This window comes from Sceloporus undulatus, chromosome 4, assembly GCF_019175285.1.
Source record: "Sceloporus undulatus isolate JIND9_A2432 ecotype Alabama chromosome 4, SceUnd_v1.1, whole genome shotgun sequence".
NCBI lineage: Eukaryota > Metazoa > Chordata > Lepidosauria > Squamata > Phrynosomatidae > Sceloporus > Sceloporus undulatus.
The window spans coordinates 31,915,257-31,937,165 of record NC_056525.1 but is presented as its reverse complement, the minus strand read 5'-3'; the positions used below and the strand labels follow the sequence as shown (position 1 = coordinate 31,937,165).

Below are 21,909 nucleotides of genomic sequence, written 5' to 3'. Positions count from 1 at the left end.
CTATTTCATTATGCCTTTGGTAGGATCAGCACAAACCAGATAGGGTAAAGATGCATGTCAAATCTCATGCTCTCTTTTCCCAGGTACCAGTTGTCACACACAGTTGATATATATGGGAACACCCTGTTCTATTGGTTTAACATTTTTAAAAGGCATTGCCCTAAGACTTCAGTGAGATAATGGTTTCAGAATGTTCTTGGAGATTATGCAGATATGTTGTTGATGTTCCAGTGTCTTCAGGCGCATAATATATGGATGATAAAGTACAGTTAGCTGGATGGTGAATTAAAGGCGGCTCATCGGTGGCATGAAGAGGTAGGAGAAGCTAAAGGGACATTGTGCATATCTCATTTAAGACTTGTTGTTGTTGTTTTGAAGCATGTAGATAGAACCCATTTTCCCTTGGCTTCTATGTGTTTTTCTCTTATGGGGAAGTGAGGGGATAAAAACATTACAGAAAAACAGCATGCCACACTAATCTTCCCCACTGTGTAGCAAGATTCACTTGTCAGATACTGTGTTTGTTTGTGTCTCTTAAAAATAAAAATAAGTAGAGAAAATATGGTATAATTAGTTAAGCACTTCAGACATCTGGAGTACAGCTGCATCCGCAGTGGCCATAGCTGTCTTTGATATAAAGACCTCTGGACCATCAGATGGTGTCTGATAACAGACTTGTTATTCTGACCTTGGGACTGAAATTAAAATGCAAGGAGCATATTCTCCAGGCTCTTTTTCCTCCTGGCCTCCCCCAGTGCAGTCTGATCATTCTAGGTAAGGACTGTTGATTGGAAAGCCCTGGGGTCCTCATCAGGTTTCAGTGGTGGGAGGAAAATCACTTTGACATTGCACTTGACACACGTGGTACACAGATTATTGAACAAGGGATACAAACATTTTGGGTAACTGGGCATGGTTATTTTTGTTAGCTAGAGGGAGTGGAGACAAACTAAGTGCATCCCTCCTGTATAAGCTGCCCAGGGCATATTGAGTGCAGTTTGAGAAAATACTGGCTTAAAACCTATGACACTGATGTGCTTTTTTTTTTTTTTTTTTTTTTGACAGCTGTGCATGCAGCCTCCTTATGCTGTTAGCATTTTCTTTCCTGTTCTTTTTCTTTACTTTTTAAACCAGTAGAAGCACAACCTCTGTGGTGGAGCATAAAACAAGTTTTCCCTGTTAGTTGCCAGTATTAAGTAGCAGTTGGCTGCTGGTGAGTTTATCTGGGAACCCTCTATATTTGAACCAGTTTCAGTGCTGGGACAGGAGCCCCCAAGCAGGACAAATGAGACATTTTAACAAGGTCCTTCTGCATTCTGCTTAAAAGATTACTGTATATACTCATGTGTAAGTCTAGAAATTTTATTCAAAAAATTGACTCCAAAAACCTGAGTCGACTTATGCATGGGTCAATGTAAATACTGTACTTTAATTCTTACAAAAAGTGGAACCATCTCCTGGTGAAAGGCAAGAGCATAATCTATCCTGCCCTCTATACTCTCTCATCCATCCTGCCTTTAGTGTGACCACAAACAGTTTTGCTTGCTGAACTTTGTAAGTTCTTTGGCATTGTTTTCCTTTGCTTTTCTCCTGGAAACTTTGCTTTGTTACATGCTCCCAAATTATAACCTCGACTTATCCACGGATCATATCAAAATCCACAATTTTGGTCCTAAAACCTGCCCTCGACTTATACATGAGGTCAACCTATAGTTGACAATATACAGTCATTCATGTGTCAAGGAATGTAGAGAGTTTTAAGTGTATCATTTGCCAAGAGTCTGTAAATCACAGGGGAAAGTGTGGAATATGTTGCAGTGGCCTTTATCCATACAAAAGGAGAAGGAGATGCCATGCTTAGTCTGGCAGGTTTGTGTCCTGCCCCTTCTAGCCTTTAAAATGATTTTGTCAATCAACTCTGACATGTGGTAAAAAGGATTAGATTGGGATGGCCAAAATGCAGCCCTGGGTCCCTATGCTGACCTCTAAGGCTGATTTTGGTAGCCCTTGGCCCTTCCATACTCCTGGACAAAAAAGAAGGTGAATTGCCTTTTATGGAAACCTCCAGGACTGAAGATTCATCTGTTAAATAGGTTGCAGGGGCATCCAACACACAATTGTGAAACGGTTTTGCCTGAAAGCTAATGGTTGACTTCTGGTTACTTCCAGATAGTTGGAACAATTTTGGCAGTCTGTATGGTTCCTGAAGGATCCTGGGATAGAAAACGGGCCCCTGGACTGTCCATAACACCTCTGGAATAGATAATGGAAGTATGAGCTACACATAGATACTCAAGGTTTTTGTATTGGACGCAACAGGTAAAACCAGTCATGCAGGGGGAAAAACAAATATTGGAGGCAACAGGAAAAAAACAAGCATAGAAAATGGCCTTAGTATGTGGGGTATATCTAGGGTTGCCATAGTGCCGGACCTCCAAACAAAAAATGTAGGACAAATTTTTCAAATGTAGGACACACTTAGGGAGGCTTTCCCTCCCCACCTGGGCCCCAGGCCTCGCCGCGATCGGAGGCCAGGATCGGGGCCTCGCCTCGTTCCTGGCCCCCGCGGAGACCAGGAAGAAGGCGAGGAGGCTGCAAGGAGGCGGGGAGGTTGGCGCGGCTGCGCCCAAGAGGCACCGCCTCCCTGCAGCCTCCTCCGCCCCAGGCCTCGCTGCCCTCCTTTTCCTCCATGCGGCCATGCGCGGTGGAGGAGGAGGAGGAGGAGGGCAGCGAGGCCCCGAGGGTTGCCTAGCAACCCTGCTGCAAACGGGCTTTTCCCGGTTTTTGGCTGCACCCGTGCCGTGACCGGGCAGATGCCGCCAAAACCGGGAAAAACCCGGTTGCAGCCGGGTTATGGCAACCCTGGTTTATCAGATATGGTATGGTGTTGTTGTTTTTTACAAAAGGTAGGGAGTTTGGCTTATCCACATATTTTATTTATTATTATTAAATTTATTATTGCAATATTTACTCATATATTCTGCCCTTTATCTGAAGATCTCAGACTGGTGTATCTGTTCAAGCTGTTGTCAATACTTAAATGCAATCAATACCTCTCTGATACAACACTGTGGGTGTAATTCTTATTATATGGACAGAGCTTCATTCTTTGTCACGAACATTGCTTACGCTGAGCAACTTGTAGTAATTGGTCTTTAAGAATGGCTTGAGAATTTGCTTCAATAGAGTTAACAGAACCCTTGCTGCCCCAACTCAAAGAGCATGGCAGAGATGTATAAGTGTAACATTACTAAAAATGCAGTTGTTGAACTGCACTATCAAACAAAACTTTAAAATCTTATTCTTTGAAACTACAGCTATAACTGGCCATGCTGGTTGGGGAACCCTGAAAATTGTAATTCACATACTGTAAGTATCTTTTCCTAGAACATCCTCTACTTACACCCCAAACAAAAAAAAATATTTATTTTCCCCTTTGCTGCAAATTCCTTGCTATTTTGTCAAGTTCAGAACACTAGTGTGCCAAAACTCCTTTCCTTCTCTCCTTACCACAGGTTGGAGCTCTGTTTTATAAGCATCAAAGTGTGGAGAGCCATGAAATTACACAGGCATACAGTATAAGGATGGGGAATCCTTTGTGAGGATAGTGGTGGCTTGCTAAGGAAAGACTTCAGTTACAGTCAGTCTTGGATTTCACTCCCTTCTTTTTCAGTGTCAGTTTTTTAAACATACTTTTTTTTTACTGTGCCATTCATTGTTTAATTTTCATTTTGTAAGCTGTCTTGAATAATTTGTAGAAAGGTAGCATCTGTGTTTCTCTCTTTTCCTCCCTCCATGTGTTTATGCACCCATCTCCTTGTATTTCTCAATCAGTAATAATTTATATCTTCTTTCTAATGAAAAATTATTATGTGAAGAGCAGAGAGAAGCATGAAAAGCTGCCAGTTCAGGAGATAATGCTGAAATTAAGGTAGAGAAATCTTTTGTCTAGGAGTGCGGACTTTACAGACCCCATTTAAGAATCAATAGATAAAGGCATGAATATATTGTCAGTTGCTTTTCAGGTAATGGGTAAGAATGGGCATCATAAGTGGTTTTCCCTCTCTCATTACCTCTCCCTGGTGGCATCACTGGGGTTGGTGTCATCCGGTACAGTAACTTGTGGTGTCACACTCCCCTCCCCCCCCGTTGACCTCATCCCATACCACACCATACAGAATCCTTACTAATGTTTTTTTGTACTAATGTTACTCATAAATCGTAATTCCCATATATCACTGAATGTAATGGCAATAGTTGTGGCATAAACAACTAGCAAAATTAAAGTTATACCTTTAAATTACAATATCATAAGCATGGCCTAAATGTATTTACATTTACATAGTTTCCTGTGAGTAAAGTGAAAATTTGTTAAGATGTGATTTTATAAAGAAAATTGTAAAAGAGTAAAAAAAATTAAACAACAACAAAAAAAAACAACAGAGGTTTTCTTTGCCCTCTGAGCTTTCCCCCCTCACACCTTCTCTTCTGCTGAGCTCCAGGGTTTTAAAGAGATGTGGGTGAACACCACAGCCCATTTTTCCCAAAAGGTAGACATTTAGGGAGCAATGGTGTCACCTCCCAATAAAGTGTCACCTGGTGAAGATAGTACCTCCCCAGTACCTCCCTAGTGACACCTCTGCCTCTCACTCTTTCCAAAGTAGAATCATTAATTGTAACATATTGTATCCAAACTCTATCTAATCCTAAATCAAAAACTAATCTTTTCCATCAAGCCTTTGGCCCTGGTCTAAACTCTCTCTCTCTCTCCCCCCCCCCCCCCCCCTCTGTGTACCTTCAAATAACAGTCAACTTACAGTTACCCCATGAATTTCATCGAGTTTTCTTAGGTGAGGAATATTCAGAGGTGGAGCATAAAGGGAATTAAAGACAAATGGTAAAAGTGCATGTCTCTAGCCTACCACTTTTAAAAACTGAAGAAGGAAATTTAATAGCAAAATCAATACTGAATGAAGGTCACTAAGATGTATATAGACACTCTATCTTGAACATCAAAGCAGATAAACAAAATGTGGTGAAACATTTGCAAATTAAAATAAAACATGTTCTTGATCCTGACAAAATTGCAAAAGCAGGCTTGATCCCAGGTAGATTTACCAGAGAGACCCTTGTGTGTTTAGGTATATAAAATATAGTAGGGTGGAATTGAGACTTACACATGTTTAAAACCATCCCAATAAAATTAATTGCAGTTAAGTATCATTGATTTCAACAAGTCTAGTGGATCGAGTCCTTTCAGTCATAAGAACAGCTGTACTATCTACAAGCCTATCCAGTCTAATATTCTGTTCATATGGTGGTCATCATTGACATATGGGAAGCCCATAAAAAAGATGAATGCCATCCCACCCTCTGTTGCTTGATCCACAGCAGCTAATATTGATCCCATCCAAGGAGAAGATTGGGGTATAAATTCAACAAACAAACAAACAAATAAATATTGAGCACTGAGGTCCTCTGTATCCAACCAGTTAGAGCAACATAGTTCATGAGGATAAAGGCGAGGGACTCCTCTACTGTGGCACCCCAGTGATGGAATAAGTGTAAGAGGTTAGAGAACAGCCTCTTGTTCCTCATTCAGCAAAAGACATAACACTTACATAAAGCACATTTGTGTTGCTATCAGGATTCTAGCTAAATATTTAAATAAATAAAACAATAAAGACAAACATTGGCCCCTAGTAACTGGAGGCAATATATAGCCACCAAAGGAATCATATAATCTTAGAGTTGGAGGGGGCCACCTAGTCCAGCCTCTTGTCATGCAGGAAAACACAACTAAATCACTCAGAAAAATGGCCATCCAAGCCTCTGTTTAAAGACCTCCAAAGTAAGAGAGACTGCCACCTTCTGAGACATTGTGTTTTACTGTCAAACAGTTATTACAGTAAAGAAGTTCTTCCAGGTGTTTAGGTGGAATTAAATCTTGCTCCAGTCTTTGGAGCAGCAGAAAACACGACATCTCTTGAAATATTTTAAGATGTCTATCATATCACCTCTCTGTATTTCAAGGATAGAATCATAGAGTTGGAAGAGACCTCAAGGGCCATCCAGTCCTACTGCCATGCAGGAAGGCACAATCAAAACACCTCTGACAGATGGCCATCCAGCCTCTGTTTAAAAGTTTCCAAAGGAGACTCCATTGCACTTTCAGGTGGCATCTTCCACTGTCAGATGCTCTTACTCTCAATGTTTAGGTGGAATCTCTTTTCCTGTAGGCCAAATCCATTGTTCCATGTCTTATTCTCTGTAGCAGCAGAAAACAAGCTTGCTCCTTCTTCCATAAAACAGGCTTTCAAGTATTTAAACATGACTATTGTGTCCCCTCTTAACCATCTTTTCTCCAAGTTGAACATATCCAGCTCCACAAGCCATCCCTCATAAGGCTTGAACCTAACCTCTCTGAATTTATCTAATCCTCTTTCAAAGCTGTCCAAGTTGGCAATTGCCATTTCTAGTTCATTAAACTTTGTGGCAACAAATTCCATCATTTAATTATGTGCTGTGTGAAGAAATAATTCATAATTCCAGTGTGAATTTCACACCACTCAGTTTTAGTGAATGGTTTCTGCTTCTAGCATTATGACAGAGGGAGAAAAGCCTTTGTGTTTCTTTATTTTCTCCACCTAATTCATAGTTTTATGCATCTCCTCCATGTCTCTCCTTCCTGGTCTTTTTCTAGCTAAAGGCAAATCTTGAGACATCATAATGTAGAAGATTGTTGAATTTGTAGAAGCCTGCAAAATCACCAAGAAAGCATGCCTATTTTAGATAATGGGGGAAAATACTCCTTGTTTATGGAAATTGTTTACTTTTCATATATAAAAGTAAGAAGCAGTAGAATGCCATCTTGTCCACAGCAAATTGTTTGCAAATTTCCAGAATCTATAGAAGGAAACCAAAGGAAACCTTGTATATATGTTTTGCCCACAGACCTTCAAACCTGCTGGGAATCTTAACATTTAGAGCTTTTCCTTCCCACTGTTCTGATAGGCTCTTGCCCTAGGGGTGCTGCTTGTTATGTAACTTGGTGGGGAGTACTAGTGTGTTAAAATTCAATAGCAAGACAATAACAATACTCCAGCTGCTGTCTTTCTACATGAAAGATAGGGGCTCCCCTTAGATCTTTAATAATTAACAGATATTATTTAATCTCACTCAATTCACTTCAGACAGAGGGTGGGTGGGACAAGCCACACAGCAAACGCCATGAGCCTTTGAAGCCACTGAGCTGTGCAATATTAAATTGGATTTCTTTGTGGAAATTTTAGAGCAGAGAGAAAGATCCTACAGTCAAATAATTCTCAGATCTGGACTCCTGCTCCTCTTTGGTTTTAAAGGTGCCATTGATTCAGCATGAGGTCTGCAGTAGAAGCCTCTGTAGTGGGCCAAACAAGGAAGGGCATTTGTCAAATGACTATACATACATACATACATATATTTCAAGAACCAAGCACAGATTTTTCATAACATTGCAAAAATCTGAAATGGGATGTAGTCATAGTTAAAAATGCAGGTGTACCTCAGTTAATGAAGTACAATTGGCCCTCTGTATCTACATAGTCTTTATCCATGGATTCAGCTATCCACAGCTTGAAAATATTAAAATATATATATATAAATTCCAAAAACCAAATCTTGATTTTGCCATTTTATTTAAGGGACACCATTTTACTACCCCATTGTATTTAATAGGACCAGAGCATCCATGGATTTGGATATCCATGGGACAACCTGGAACCAAACCCCTGTGGATACCAAGGGCTCACTGAAGATGTATTCCTGGGAGTTACGCCTTTAACAGAAAATTCAGTCAAGAGGCAGAAATAACAAAAAAATCATTGAGGATAGGTTCCTACACACACACACACACACATACACACACACACAGAGTAATTCGACTTTTTATTCAAACCTCTCAATAAGCACGTAGGAAATGAAACAACCAAGTCAAGTAAGCCTTTCATGAATAAAAACATTTTGTAGCTTTGAGAGGCCACTTGAAGGCTTCTTCCAAATTGCATCCAAGGACAACTTTTTATTCACCAGCCTCCACTTTTTCTATAATTTCCATTTGGTGGCCAGACATGTAGGTCTATGTGTTTTTAACATACTGAGGATAGTTAGTGAAGCAGACTCACTAACGCCCTCGTTTTCTCTCTGTTTTGCTGTTTGTGCGTGCTTAGTAAAGGATTCTGGAGACAGTTGCTATTTACCTTGCCCATTGTTGGCTACGGTAAAATGCTATTCTTTACTACAGACATGCTGCTGCAACCCAACACCAAAAGCTTGTGTTTTTCAAGCCCTCCTCCACCACTCTCTCAATGCCGATGCTGCTTTAAACTTAATGTTAGACAGAGGACACGGAGGAAAAGAGATTATGTAAGTGTAAAAAAGAGTTTGTAAAAAGAAGCTTCCTGATGTTTTGTTAGCTGAAGTATGCCTGTAGTGCCCATTGACCAAAGTTAGTCTATTATTTTAAATATAATTCTGTGTGACTGGGTATTTCCATGTTTTTTTGCATTACTCAGGTAGCCTTGAGAACAGCTGACAAAAGGTCACTTATTTCCCCGCAGCCCAGAGCCATGCATTTCCTCTCCCCCATCTTTTAAACGACCACTCATGCCAAAGAATTTGCACTTACTATGAAATGTGTACTCATCATGGGGCCATGGCCAGTTCCAGCTGTCAGCCAAGTTTAACTGTACAGTATGATTTAGATATCTGTTTGCCACAGTTATGCTACATTTTCATTGTATTTGTTGTTGTTAAATTGATCTCAACCCATGGAGACCCTGTGGATGAGACATCTCCAAGACTCCCTGTCCTCCATTGTTCTGCTTAGTTCCTGCAAAATCATATCCGTGACCTCCATAATAGAGTCCATCCATCTAGCATGTGCCTTCCTCTCTTTCTATTTCCCTCCACCTTTCCTAGCATTATTGTTTATTCCAGTGACTCGTGCCTTGTCATGATGTGTCCAAAGTACAACAGCCTCTGTTTTGTCATCTTGGCTTCCAGGGAGATTTCTGGCTTGATCTGCTCTAGGATCCATTTGCTTGTCTTTTGGCTGTCCATGGGATTCTCACCACTCTTCTTCAGCACCACATCTTGAATGAGCTGATCTTTTTCCTATCTTCTTTCTTAACTGTCCAGTTCTCACATCCATATATGGTAATAGGGAATAAAATGGCTTGCATGATTCTAACTTTTGCGCTGAGTTGTAAATCTGTGCATTTTAGGATCTTTTCTAATTCTTACATAGCTTTCCCATTCTTCTTATTATTATTATTTCCTGGCTGCTGTCCCCATTCCTGTCAGTGTTTGATCCCAGGTATGAGGACTCTTTTACTATTTCTGTTTCTTCATTGTCTAGGGCCTCATTCACACTACTTTCTGAACTGGTATGGAAACCGCTTTAAAAGGGTTCACACTTGCACTGGTTTTTCCTGGCCCTAATTTCAGGGGGTGCAAATCCCCCTGAACCCAGTACTTTTGAAATGGAGGCATTTGCCACATCTTTTCAAAATAACCGGGTTATTTTAGGGAACTGCCAAAGGGAATGCACTGCCGATTCCATTTTGGACACCCAGGAGGGAGGGACAGTGGGCAGAGGGGCAGAACATATCCATCCCATAGGTCTTGGCAAATAGCCATTTTTTTCCTCTCTCGGCACTCACAGTTCTGTGGATGAAGATACCAGCTCTTTAAATCCTGTGAATTCAAATTTTCCACACTGTCAAGTGGTCCCTTTAATCACCACACAGCTGTTTTTCACTTCTGTCAATGAATTGGTTCCTTTTCACTGTTGGCCAGAGGTCAGGGATGTTGAGGAAGGGGTTCCTGGGGGGGGGGGGGCATGGTGCAGCGTGATTTTAAAAAAAACTTTGATGCTTTCTGTGCACCATTGCATTTGCATGGCTTCACGGAGGGGGTCATGGCTGCCATGGGGGATTCTTCCCTGGCATGGATGAATTCGTGGCTGCCATGAGGAATTCTTCCCTGGCATGGATGGATTCATGGCTGCCATGGGGAATTCTTCCCTGGCATAGATGGATTCATGGCAGCCATGGGAGATTCTTCCTTGGCATGGATGATTCGTGGCTGCCATGGGAGATTCTTCCCTAACATTAATGGTTTCATGGTGGCATCAATGGGATCGCTGCTGGAATGGGGGATCCGTGGGTAACCTGGAGGGGATTGTACCTGGCTTTTGCATGACCATGCTTTAAAAATATTGCACAATTGCTTTTTATTGTTGAACAAGATCTGTGGTTTGTCACAGTGATGAAGATGCGCATCACTTGGTTGATAGTTTTTAAAAAAATGCCAGTTCCAATCACCATTTTGAATTGGTTCCAAATGTGAACATGAAGTGGGTTAAATTGCCATGGATGGAGCAATTCGAACCTATCAAACACAAAAATGTGAGTGTGAAGGACGCCTAGGTTGAATTTGTCCAGATTCCCCATTGTCATTTTTCTTTTCTTTATGTTCAACAGTAGACCTGCCTTTGCACTTTCTTCCTTGATCTTCCGTAGTAATTGTTCCAGGTCTGTGAGGTTTTCTGCTAGAATTATGGTGTTGTCTGTATATCTTCCTCCTATTTTCATTCCTCCTCCTTCTTTGTTCAAGCCTTTGTTCAAGCTTTTTGTATATGTTCTGCATGCAAGTTGAACAGATAGGGTGAAAGGATGCAGCCTTGACTGACCCCTTTGCCAATTGGGACCCATTCTGTTTCTCCATGTTTTGTTCTGACAATAGCCTCTTTTCCTACATACAGATTTCTCATCAGGATTCAGATGTGTTGGCATTCCCATGTCTTTAAGGGCCTCCATAGCCTTTCATGATCTATGCAGTCAAAGGCTTTACTATGGTCTATAAAGCACATACTGATAAAATAATTCCCCCCAATAATGAACACAGGTGATGAATGCTAAGATAAATAGAGCAAAAACAGGGTCTACGCTCAGAAACACAAAGGAGACATTGTTAGCTCGAGAAAACCTAGGGATTATAAAATAAAAACTATATAAAAAAACCCACAAATCTGCCAGTGACAAATAACAACAGCAGAACAATGTTCTTTGTAGCCATGAAATGGTGCCAAATCAGTTGGAAAATCAAAAGTACAAAAGTGCTCTTTCTCAGGCTAAATGACACGGGAGCCACATTTCTTGAAAGTGAGATGGCTGGCTTTGTATCGCATAGAAACAGAATTAATAGGAGTACAGGGCTTGGTTGGGGCTTGTGAGGGGAGTTGTGTGTGTGTGTGTTGTTGTTGTTGTTGCTGTTTGTCTTGAACTAATTTCTGACTTTTGGCAACTTATTCCAACTTAAAGCTGAGAGCGTGTGACTTGTCCATGGTCATCCAGTGGGTTTCATGGCTGACCTGGGTATTGAACTCTGGTCTCCAGAGTCATAGTCCAACACTCAAACTACACACACTCTCTCTGTGTGTGTGTGTGTGTTTGTGTGTGTGTACACACACACACACACACACACACGAAAGGGAGAGAGCCAGTGTGGTGTAATGACTTGAGCATAGGACCAGGACTCTGGAGATTGGGGTTCGATTCCCCACATGGCTATGGAAAACCCACTGGGTGGTCTTGGGTGAATCACACACATTTGGAAATCACTTGAAGGCACACAGCAACAGCAAAAACACACTCATACACACAAAGTTTCTCAAACTCTGGATTCCTTTATTTCTCCTGAGTGTAGTCTACTCTTACTTACAGTGATTCTTCATAGCCTTTAACAAAGTCTGTTCCTTCCCATCATCTGTTCTCTTATCCATTTAACTGGAGATACCAGAGATGGAGTCCAGGATCTTCTACAAAAAGACATTTGCTGCATCAAGGAAGTATAGTTGATTCCCAATACTGTGCTGGTTGATGAAAAGGCACTATTTTCATGGGACTAGACTAGTGAGCAAGTCTTTTGTAAAACTTGGAACATTGAAGTGAACTTTGAGCATAGAATAATATATGAATGTATTGTTGAAATAAGCAAGCGCCATGTATAGAACTGGGAGCAATCCCAAACTCCAGAGCAATATTTTCCTGCAACTAATTGTAGCTGCCAACAGTGTTTATTGATTTGTGTTTTATTTTGAGTTTATCTTTTTGTTCTTTCACAGATACTCTTCTGTCCAGGAGCTGAAAGATCAGTTTGTAATTGCCTCTGTATAGACCAAATTGCTTTTCTGGCACAAGAGCTTTAGAAATTGCACTTTTGGATGAGCATGACCAATGGGCTTACAAATATACATGACAAAAACCTAATACAGTAATTTCCTATACTATTTATTGTGCATAATGTTTGGGAGCTCTGGGATATCTGATAGACTGCCTTTTCCTTTAGGAATCTGGCATTCAGAGGCGAATCTTGGCTCTTCTTTAGCCTTTGCAGGCAGGATTTATGCAGTTGTTACTCTTTAATATATTTTGTGTTACTGTTGCCTGCTTTTAATAATTCCACACACTTTGAAAAGTGGTCTAGTTATAAACAAACAAACAAACAAACAAACAAACAGATCTGTCCTAAATGCTCAGAAAGGACCAGGTCCTATCTGATCTTGGATAGGAGACTGCCAATGAATACCAGGTGCTATGGACTATCTTTCAGAGGAAGGAACTGACACAACCACCTCTGAGGATTCCTTGCCCAAGAAAATCCTATGAAATCCATGGGGTCACCCTAAGATGACATGCGACTTGAAGGCATGTGTGCATGCACACACACACATACACACTACCCTTGCTCTTTTTTCTTGTATTAAGTGGTCTCTTGATTAATCAGTCAAAAATACGTGTTCTGGCATTACCTTTTTGTTGTTATTGTTGCTTGTGAGTTTTTAAGTCAGCTTCAACTTATGGCAACCCTATAATAGGGTTTTCATGACAAGATTTATTCATTGCCTTCCTCTTAGGCAGAGAGAATATGACTTGCTTAGTGCCACCCAGTGGGTTTCCATAGCTAGGTGGGATTTGAATCCAGGTCTCCCAGAATTCTAGTCCAACTTCACTATAGGACCAAACAAATATGCACAAAATGATCGGCATGGTTTTGAGCTCTTGATATCTTTTTATCAGGTAAGATGTTGAAAAAGTCAGGTGGATAAGGCAGAGGAAAATAGGGGAGAAACTAAAGTCATGAAATCTGAATGGTCAGAGACTTAAGACAAAATGGAAAGAACTTGAAGCAGACTAGAATCTACTAGGGATGTATTCACACTGAAGAATTAAAGCAGTTTGACACCACTTTAACTGCCTTTACTCTAGCCTATAGAATCCTGGAATTTGCAGTTTGGTGAGGCATTAGAACACTCTGACACAACAGCAGGCTGAATACCTCACCAAAACTAAAAATCCCAGGATTCCATAGGATGGAGCAATGGCAGTTAAAGTGATATCAATTCCTTTAATTCTGCAGTATGGATGTATCCTTGGTGTCATTCAGATTTCTAGGTTACACATATAGCTTTTGAGGTAATCTGACTTTATATGTCTGTTCCCCCCCCCAACTATCCTGAATGTAATCTGAAATAGAGTCCAGTATTTGTTTTAAGTCTGTGATTTTTCTTTCCTTCTGTCACACTTTATGACATCATAGTCAATGCAGTATCTCAACCCACTCCTTCTCTTTTCCTGCAACTCAGTATGCTTTTTCTATTAGCTTGAAATCTGGTTATTTTTACAGCTTGCCACCATTTTGTCCATATTTGGCTGTTTTTGGCAGACATGGATTTTGGATTTCTGTGGATCAGCACAGTTTCTTTTGCCTTGATAAATCAGTGTTGTCCTTGGTATGATAATGGGTAGCCATATCAGCAGCTTCCTCCTTGCTTTGTCTGCAAAGGCCTCCATTGTCACCATCACCACCATTATCATTATCATCAGACAAGGAAACTAACCCGAATTAAGTGGGAGAATTATTATATTGCAGATGTTGTTCATCTTGTACTGAGTTTGATCAATAACTCTGCAAGGAGATGGTGTCACATAAAATGTTTCTTAACAGACTGTAAAAGGAGGGTGGCATCACAGAAGGTAATATTTCTTCCCTGCTACTGTCTGTTCTGTAAAGTACCATCTGGAGGGATTGTTCAGCATAGTAAATGGTGCGGTGACTCTCAGTTGCTGCTTACATAGGGGGTGAGTCATCTTTTGCCTGATGTGGGAAATTTCACCACCTACTTTGCTAGTAAAATTGCTCATATTTTGTTCAACCTAGGAGCTGCAGTTTTGACTACAGAGGTAGAGTCTGAAGAACACAGAGCTCAGTTTTGACTTGAGTATTTGGATCATTTCATTGAGTTTTATCAATGATGAAAATAGCATGCTTGATAATATGAGGTACAACCTTAGTATAAATCCAGTTGCTTCTCCCAAGTATAGCAGATTGACACAATTGCAGAATAGCCAGTTAAAAGCTATGTAAATCCCATTGATTCAATAGGTTTACTCAGTAGGCTGGGAGTAGAAATTGGCTTAAGGCTTCTGTTTCTGTTCTGGCCTAAATAAAGGCATTCTGGTTAAAAACAATAATTATTTTGCTCTTCCTTTCTAGAGAAGTGTTTGCCCAGTGATTTATCTCTGTGTGTATATGTTTGAAGGGTGGTGCTATTCAACTGAATACTTGCCAGGGTCTCAAACAAGAATATGTGGCCTTCTGGGTGTGTTTTGCATGCCAGTTCCATAATTCTTCACCATTGGCTTTGCTAGTTGATAGTCCCACAATATTCAGAGTTCACCTGTTCTTAACAGTTCTGAAATAAATGCCATGATCCCAATAGTGTTTTAGTTTTGTTTTAAACAGCAATGCTTCCTTCTCCCATATTTCAGTTCATCTTCATAGACCAACACAACTTCTCCAATACATTTGTGAGAACAGTTTGTTTCTTCTTGGAAATTTCCAAAACAGTTTGATTTGGAACAGTGGGGGCGGGGGGAGCTAGATACTATTATGCTGGAATATATAGTCCCTGAGTGAGCCTCAGCAACTCATTAGATCTCAGCTACTTTCATACTTCAAGGGAAAGGGATAGGGTATGTATAATGCTCCAAAAACCCAGTATTGTTGCTTTTAATTCTATACAAATACACACTCTCTCTTTCCCTTATAAGATTCCAAATAACATGATGACTCTTTAACAAACAAAGCAGGGAATGGAATAAAAGTAGCAGAAAGATTAAATGGTGGTACAACACCACCCTCCACTGAAAATCACCCTCTCAAATCTACTTCTGTCTAGAAAATACAACTGTAAAGGTTTGTCTGGAAACCCTTAAATTGCGTAATGTACCTCAGCCCTGTATTAAAATACTACTAATTAGAAAACATGTCAATAATTCTTTCTCAGTCCTGTGGGTGGTAGCTATTCATAGCTGAAATGCTAATTCAGTTGACAAATTGTTCTAAGAAACGTGGTTATGTATGCAAACCAACTATGTGACTCCCAGTTACAATAATGTTCTTTGGATTATTGCTTTTGTCTATCAGAAAGTGTTTTAAATCCACCCCTCTCTTGTCTTCAGGTCAACCTAGTCCCAGCTCTACTGATCATGGTCAACAAGACCTTAAACTACTGGGATCCCAATTTTGAGGATGAGGTCATCAACATCAATGTTGGGGGCCTGAGAAGAAGACTTAGCTCAAGTGCCCTCTCCAAATTCCCTGACACTCGTCTCGGGCGCTTGCTGTCCTGTGACTCTGAGGAGTCTATTCTGCAGCTGTGTGATGACTATGATGTGGGCGCCAAGGAGTTCTACTTTGACCGGAACCCTGGCTTCTTCCTCTATGTTCTCCATTTCTACCAGACCGGCAAGCTGCACGTTATGGAAGAGCTGTGTGTTTTCTCCTTTTGTCAGGAGATAGAGTACTGGGGCATTAATGAGTTCTTTCTGGACTCGTGCTGCAGCTACCGCTACCATGAACGGAAACTGGAGAGTGGCCATCACAGTTGGGATGAAGAGAGTGAGGTCAGTAGTGTGGACACTTCCCCAGATGAGATCTTGGACTTCAATCATGACCTGCTTCACTACAGCACATTGCGTTGTGGCAATCTGCGCAAGCGCCTTTGGCTCACCATGGAGAACCCAGGCTATTCGATCCCAAGCAAACTCTTCAGCTTTGTCTCCATCAGTGTCGTGGTGGCTTCCATAGCAACCATGTGCATCCACAGCATGCCAGAGTACCAACAGCCTGATGAAGAAAACAATATGAAGGATGACTCTGTGCTGCAAAATGTGGAGTATTTTTGCATCTCCTGGTTCACCTTTGAAGTGACTGCCCGCTTGCTGTTGGCACCAAACCGGAGGAAGTTTTTCAAACACCCCCTAAATCTGATTGATATTGTCTCAGTCTTGCCTTTCTACTTCACCCTTTTGGTGGATGTCACCATGGGGAATGACTCAGAGTTAGGGAATCTGGGCAAGGTGGTGCAGGTCTTTCGCCTCATGAGGATATTCCGAGTGCTGAAGCTAGCCAGGCATTCAACAGGCTTGAGATCCTTAGGGGCCACCCTGAAGGTAAATCTGTAATAAGTAAAATTTCCATTTTCTTTTATGTCTCAGGCTTGGCATGTTTGTGGAGTCTTCATGGTATATGGAAACTCAGAGTGAAGCAGCAGTACTTGGAAAAGTTACTTTTTAAAACTGCAATCCCAGAACTGACCAAGAATAAGGTCAGTGATCAATTGTTGTAAAAAAAAGGTAACTAGTAGATGTCAAAAAGTAATTTGGAATTGAGCAAAGGTTACTTTTTATGGTAACTGGAAAGTAAAAGAAAGTTAATTTTGGCACTCTTGTCTGGCTTTGTGTTGTCATTCAGTCCTAGTAACAGTTATGCATGTATTTTGTACTTTTTGAAGTTAGATTATTCTAATGCAGGGATGTAAAACCTAAATTAACTGGAAATCCAAGCTCCCATACTAAGTAGATACCTCCTTCTGATATTTCTGCCATGCATTTTATTGCTACCAGTATGGTAACACACATCTACCCTCTTCATCCTCTTTTCTTGCTATGGCTTTTCTCTTTCTAGCATGGAGGAGGGTAAAGTTTAGCCCTCCAAATGTTACTTGGCTGTAACTACCAACTGCATAGCCTGCATAGCCAATGGTGAGGAAAACTGGTGAGCCACACATTCCCCATCCTTGTTGTAGCCTCACCTAACACTACACCTCACCCCACTCCATAAAACCATTGGTTCTCAAGGAAAGAATACTTTGAAGGAAAAGAATAAAGAATTACAGGCAGAAATAATTTGTGGGTTTACATCTTCATGAATGGACTTACATCTGCGGGAAATGGAATGGAACAGTTTCATAATGTCCATATTCAGCAAGGAGCTGCTGTGGTGTTCCTACATAGGGGAGCCAGCAAAGTGACTGATGTGCATCAGCACACTAGCTAGGGAGTGCCAATGTGCATTGAGACAATTTTGCTGATGTGCCAGTGTACATCTTTGCAATTCAGTAACATGGTTCCTTAGCACCTCAGTTACATAGTAAATGTGCATGAAGTTAGACTGCAATAAGAGAATTCCAGCCTACATTTTTTCTTTGCCAGCCTGTGTGGAAGAGCTGTAAATTAATAACCTTCATGTTAATCCTAATCTCCAAAGAGCTGTTTTGCATGGTTTGTGATGTAAGCCTATGCATGTCTACTCCGAAGTAAGTCCCTCTGAGTTCAATACGATGTCATGGACTACGGGGGTGGCAGTTGCCAATTCACACACACCTACAATTTCCCCTAAAGTAGCAAGCCCAAGTACTTCAGTTTCCCTCTGAAGTCCCTATCAAAATGGTGGGAGGAAGTAGCACACAGAACTGGGATCTTGAGTACACACTATGCTCACCCATAGGATTGCAACTAAAAGCAAATTGCTGAATTATTCTCTTGTCACAGAAACTCAGATACCTTGATAGAGCACTAAAGACCTGCTTTAATTGCAGCGTATACAACAGGTTGTGCTTTTGTTTCGTGCACAGCCCTCTGAGGTGTCACAGATGGAGGCAATCAGGGATACCTAAAATGATACTCCTATCTGAAGGCAGGAGTTTCCAGATTCTATGAAAAATTCATCTCCCCCCCCCCCCCCCCCGCTTTTACAATTTACTTCTAGGCTTCTGTTTCCATAGTATAAAATTAGGATTTTGAGAGTAGGGGAAGCACAGTGAACATTTTCCTAATCATGAACACTGAAGGCGTGGGATCCTGCTTGAGCACCTTGAACTTTTAAGGGTGAACACCTTAAAATTTTAAGGGTGATGCTTGGAATTCAGGATGTATTTTCAGCTAGTCTGATCAGAGCTCATTTATCTGTGAGCCTGCTGCCAGTCGATCCTAAAGCTTAGCCTGCAAGAGCCAGCATTCATCCGATACCAGAAGGAGTTTCAGGGCCAGCTGGATGTGTCCGCATGACTGGCTGTCTGAGTGAATGGCTGAGACAGAGAATCGGTAGCACAAAGACTATCTAGGGACTGAAGCCTGCACTGCTCTTCTTCTTCTAAAAGGGCTCGACATTCATAAGGAGAAATTAACCCAATTAAGATGCTTTATCTGCAAGAACTGGGGTTGAATTTGCCAGGTTCAGCCTTCCAGAGCAGAGCCTGAAGAGGGGGTCCTGCCAAACAAAGGACCATGGTGAGGATTGTTTGTATCAGTGTATTTATCACACCTCAAAGATTGTGATAGGTGGATGCAGAAGGGGTTGCCAGGATTTGTCTGTAAGCATCGAATACTTGGACAAATGTCTTGGAGGGTGGGTGGGAATTGCTCAGGAATTTCTTGGTCCCTGGCTTTCCCAGCTAACTCTCTGTCACCCAGCTAAGATGCTTTCAGCAAAGCACTGAAAATTTGATGAAGGTAGAATCTCACTTGAGAACATCTGCTGCTGCCTCTGCTGCTTCAGATTTAGACTTTTAATGTGCCATGTGTGCAAATTGCACAGCAGCACTCATCATAATTTGCCTCCCACTGGGTGAACTTCCAGCTCTGTTGGAGGAGTAATTCATAAAGTGGTGAGAGTATGAACTAGGCTATGTGAGAATATGGCTAATATTATGGCTTCTCTCTCACATACCCTTTGGGTTTTCTCTTATTCTGGACTGGGCAATATGTGACCCTCTGGCATGTAGCTGGACTGTACTCATCATCGGCCCCTGCTAATGGAGAACCACAAATTCCATAGCCTTCTTCTACTCTGTATAGAAACCTCTTCAAATAACAGAAGTCCTTGTCACTCATCTAACATAGCTTTGGCTGTATGTTCTAGGTGAGCCAAAGGATACCAAAAAAGAAGAAGAAAAGAGGCATCAACCTCTTTGTAATGCCCATGGATTCGAATAAAAAAGAGTGGATGCCAACTTGTGGTTTCTTCTAGGCAGCCCCATCCCTACCCCATATAAGAACCATTATCTTGAATTGTTGTATTATTTTTCCTCATCATTGTCTTGCTTCATTGAGTGCATTATAACTGTATGAGCATTTTTAAAGATTCTAACACAAGCTTTTGAGTATGAGCTTTGAGTTGTGAACTGACCAGCATTACTCCCTCACATGGTTTGGAGGTCTGGTTTTTGTTGTGGTTATAACTGGACTGGACAGTGAAGAAAGCTGATTGAAAGAATATCATCTCATTGGAAATGTGCTGAAAGAGAATGTTATGGATACCTTGGACTACTAAAAAGACAAACAAATGGGTCATAGAGCAAATCAAGCCCAAACTCTGCAAAGAAGACTAAACTGAGGCTGTTGTATTTTGGATATACCATGAGATGATGTGATTCTTTGGAAAAGATTATAATGCTTGGTAAGGTGGAAGCCAGTAGGAAAAGAGGGAGACTATACTACAGCTGGATTGATTCATTCAAGGAAGCCACAGACCTGGGTCTGCAAGACCTAAGCAGGACAATTAATGGCTGTGAATCTTGGAGGTTTCTCATTCACAGGGTCGCCACAAATTGAAGTTGACCTGACAGCAAATAAGAACCCCTATCTCTGAGATCCAGCATGATGTAGTGGCTTGAGCACTGAACTATGATTCTCTGCTTGCCCATCCCAGTAAAGCATGTGATAGGGTCATAGCGTCACCATAACAAAATATCTGCCCCTCATGCATTTCCTTCGGGCACACAGCCCATTGATTAAGGTGAAACTGGAAAAGTTACAGAGAACAATGTCAGTTTCACTTACTTCCTTGTTAATCCCACCCCCCAAAAAAATATCCTGTGTACATTAACATTGGCAGATAAACATGCATTTGTTTTAAAAGTCCCTTTCCTTGGAGCAGCAGCAGAAAAGCTTCATGCAATACAAGGTCTGAGGTCTCAACAAAGAGAGGAGCGGAGGTAAGTAGGCAAGTGATAGCCACTGGTGGATGAGTAAAGTGGTTGGTTGGTTGGTTGGTTGGTTTTAGAGTGTGCACGGACACAGAATATGCCATTGGAAAATTGATAGGCATGGCAGTGGCAGCTGGTTTTTTCGTTGCCAGTAGGGCAATGAATCAGCTCCTGGTTTTAATCTAAGGGGGTGTTCTCACTGGCTTATACTCTGGGTTACAAATCGAATTCAAGGTATAGCCTTCCTATTTGAACCCGAATTAACTCTAGAACTGTTCTAGAGTAACCTGCAATCGTTTTTACTATGATTCGAATCTGAATCGGGGTGTTTTTTTTAAAAAAATCCAGGTTAGAGGCTTATAACCCAGAGTAAAAAAATAGAAGGGTCGAGCCTACTATTTTTCCTTGATTCGGGATAGGAATCGGAGTATTTAAATAGGAACGACCAGCCTCTGAATCAGGTTAACTAGATGGGAGGAGCAGAGCGCGATGGGCTGGCTCGGGGGAGTCGCCCTTTCTGTCCCCATCCGTCGTCACCATCGCCATCTTTGCTTCCCTCACCCCTTTGTCCGTGGCAGTCTTTCAATAAGAGATAAGGATTATTTTTTTATTTTTTTAATGGTTTACAGGCGCTTAATCTCTTCAGCACTTTAAGCGCCTGAAGTCCTGTCCGCTCAAGCACCTGCATCTGTCAAAGGACTCTTAAAGGCTTCCCCCGGTGGATTGCAACCTCCCCTCTGTGTGAGGAGAGCCATTGAACACCATTTGTAACAGAGGAGAGGGTGGATGCACAGCAATCTGGGGGGAAATAGAGCCTTCCCTTCTTTCTTTCCCAAATGGAATCTGGGGAGACATAGGAAACCCTGGATGTGTGTGTGTGTGTTCCACTTAAACCCACTGCCTTCTCCTACTTGATCCGATTTTCCAAACACACACACACACACAAAGAGAGAGCGAGAGAAAGGAGGAGGCTGGGTCCATAAGCCAGCCTGATTCCATGCCCTCCTTTCCCAAGGCAATTACTGAAGGTGCCTGGGGCGAGATTATCCTCCACTACACGGAGGACATTTTCCACTGCTGCCCCAGCCCTTTGGAATACGCTGCCCACTGAGCTCCACTCGACTACCACCCTGGCCCAATTCAGGAAGGACCTGAAAACCTTCCTGTTCCAACAGGCATTCCCCGAATAAAATCCTGTGGGCCTCCCTCCTCTTCCGTGGCCAAGAGGTTGGGCTATGGGGCTTTTTTGCCTGTTATTTTTATTGTTTGAATGGAGGGCTGATGTATTTGTATTTTAATGTATTTCTTGTATTTTAATGTTTTCTGTATTAATGTTTTTAACTTTGTTGTAAGCCGCCCTGATCAGAGGAAGGAGCGGGATATAAATAAAAACTTTATTATTATTTATGTCCTCCATTGCTTCCCCCTGTCCAGGAGGACTTCCAAAATGCCCTCTCTCTCCCTTTGCACAGTCCAAAACCACACACTCATTCACGCAGAGTCCATAAGCCAGGCTGCAAAGAGGAGGAGAGAGG

The 21,909-nt window shown here is 41.5% G+C and overlaps 1 protein-coding gene across 2 annotated transcripts in view; it reads left to right on the top strand.

Moving 5' to 3' along the window:
- The window catches only part of KCNS1 (potassium voltage-gated channel modifier subfamily S member 1), a 44,002-nt gene that overhangs the window by 3,852 nt on the left and 18,241 nt on the right, over nucleotides 1–21,909 (top strand). For both annotated transcript variants that reach the window (XR_006103820.1, XM_042466326.1), the window contains exon 2: nucleotides 15,567–16,559. Coding sequence is in view for 1 of the 2 variants with exons in the window: in XM_042466326.1 (XP_042322260.1) it covers nucleotides 15,594–16,559 (966 nt within the window). In the remaining variant the exon portion in view is untranslated. The remainder of the gene's footprint in view (nucleotides 1–15,566; nucleotides 16,560–21,909) is intronic.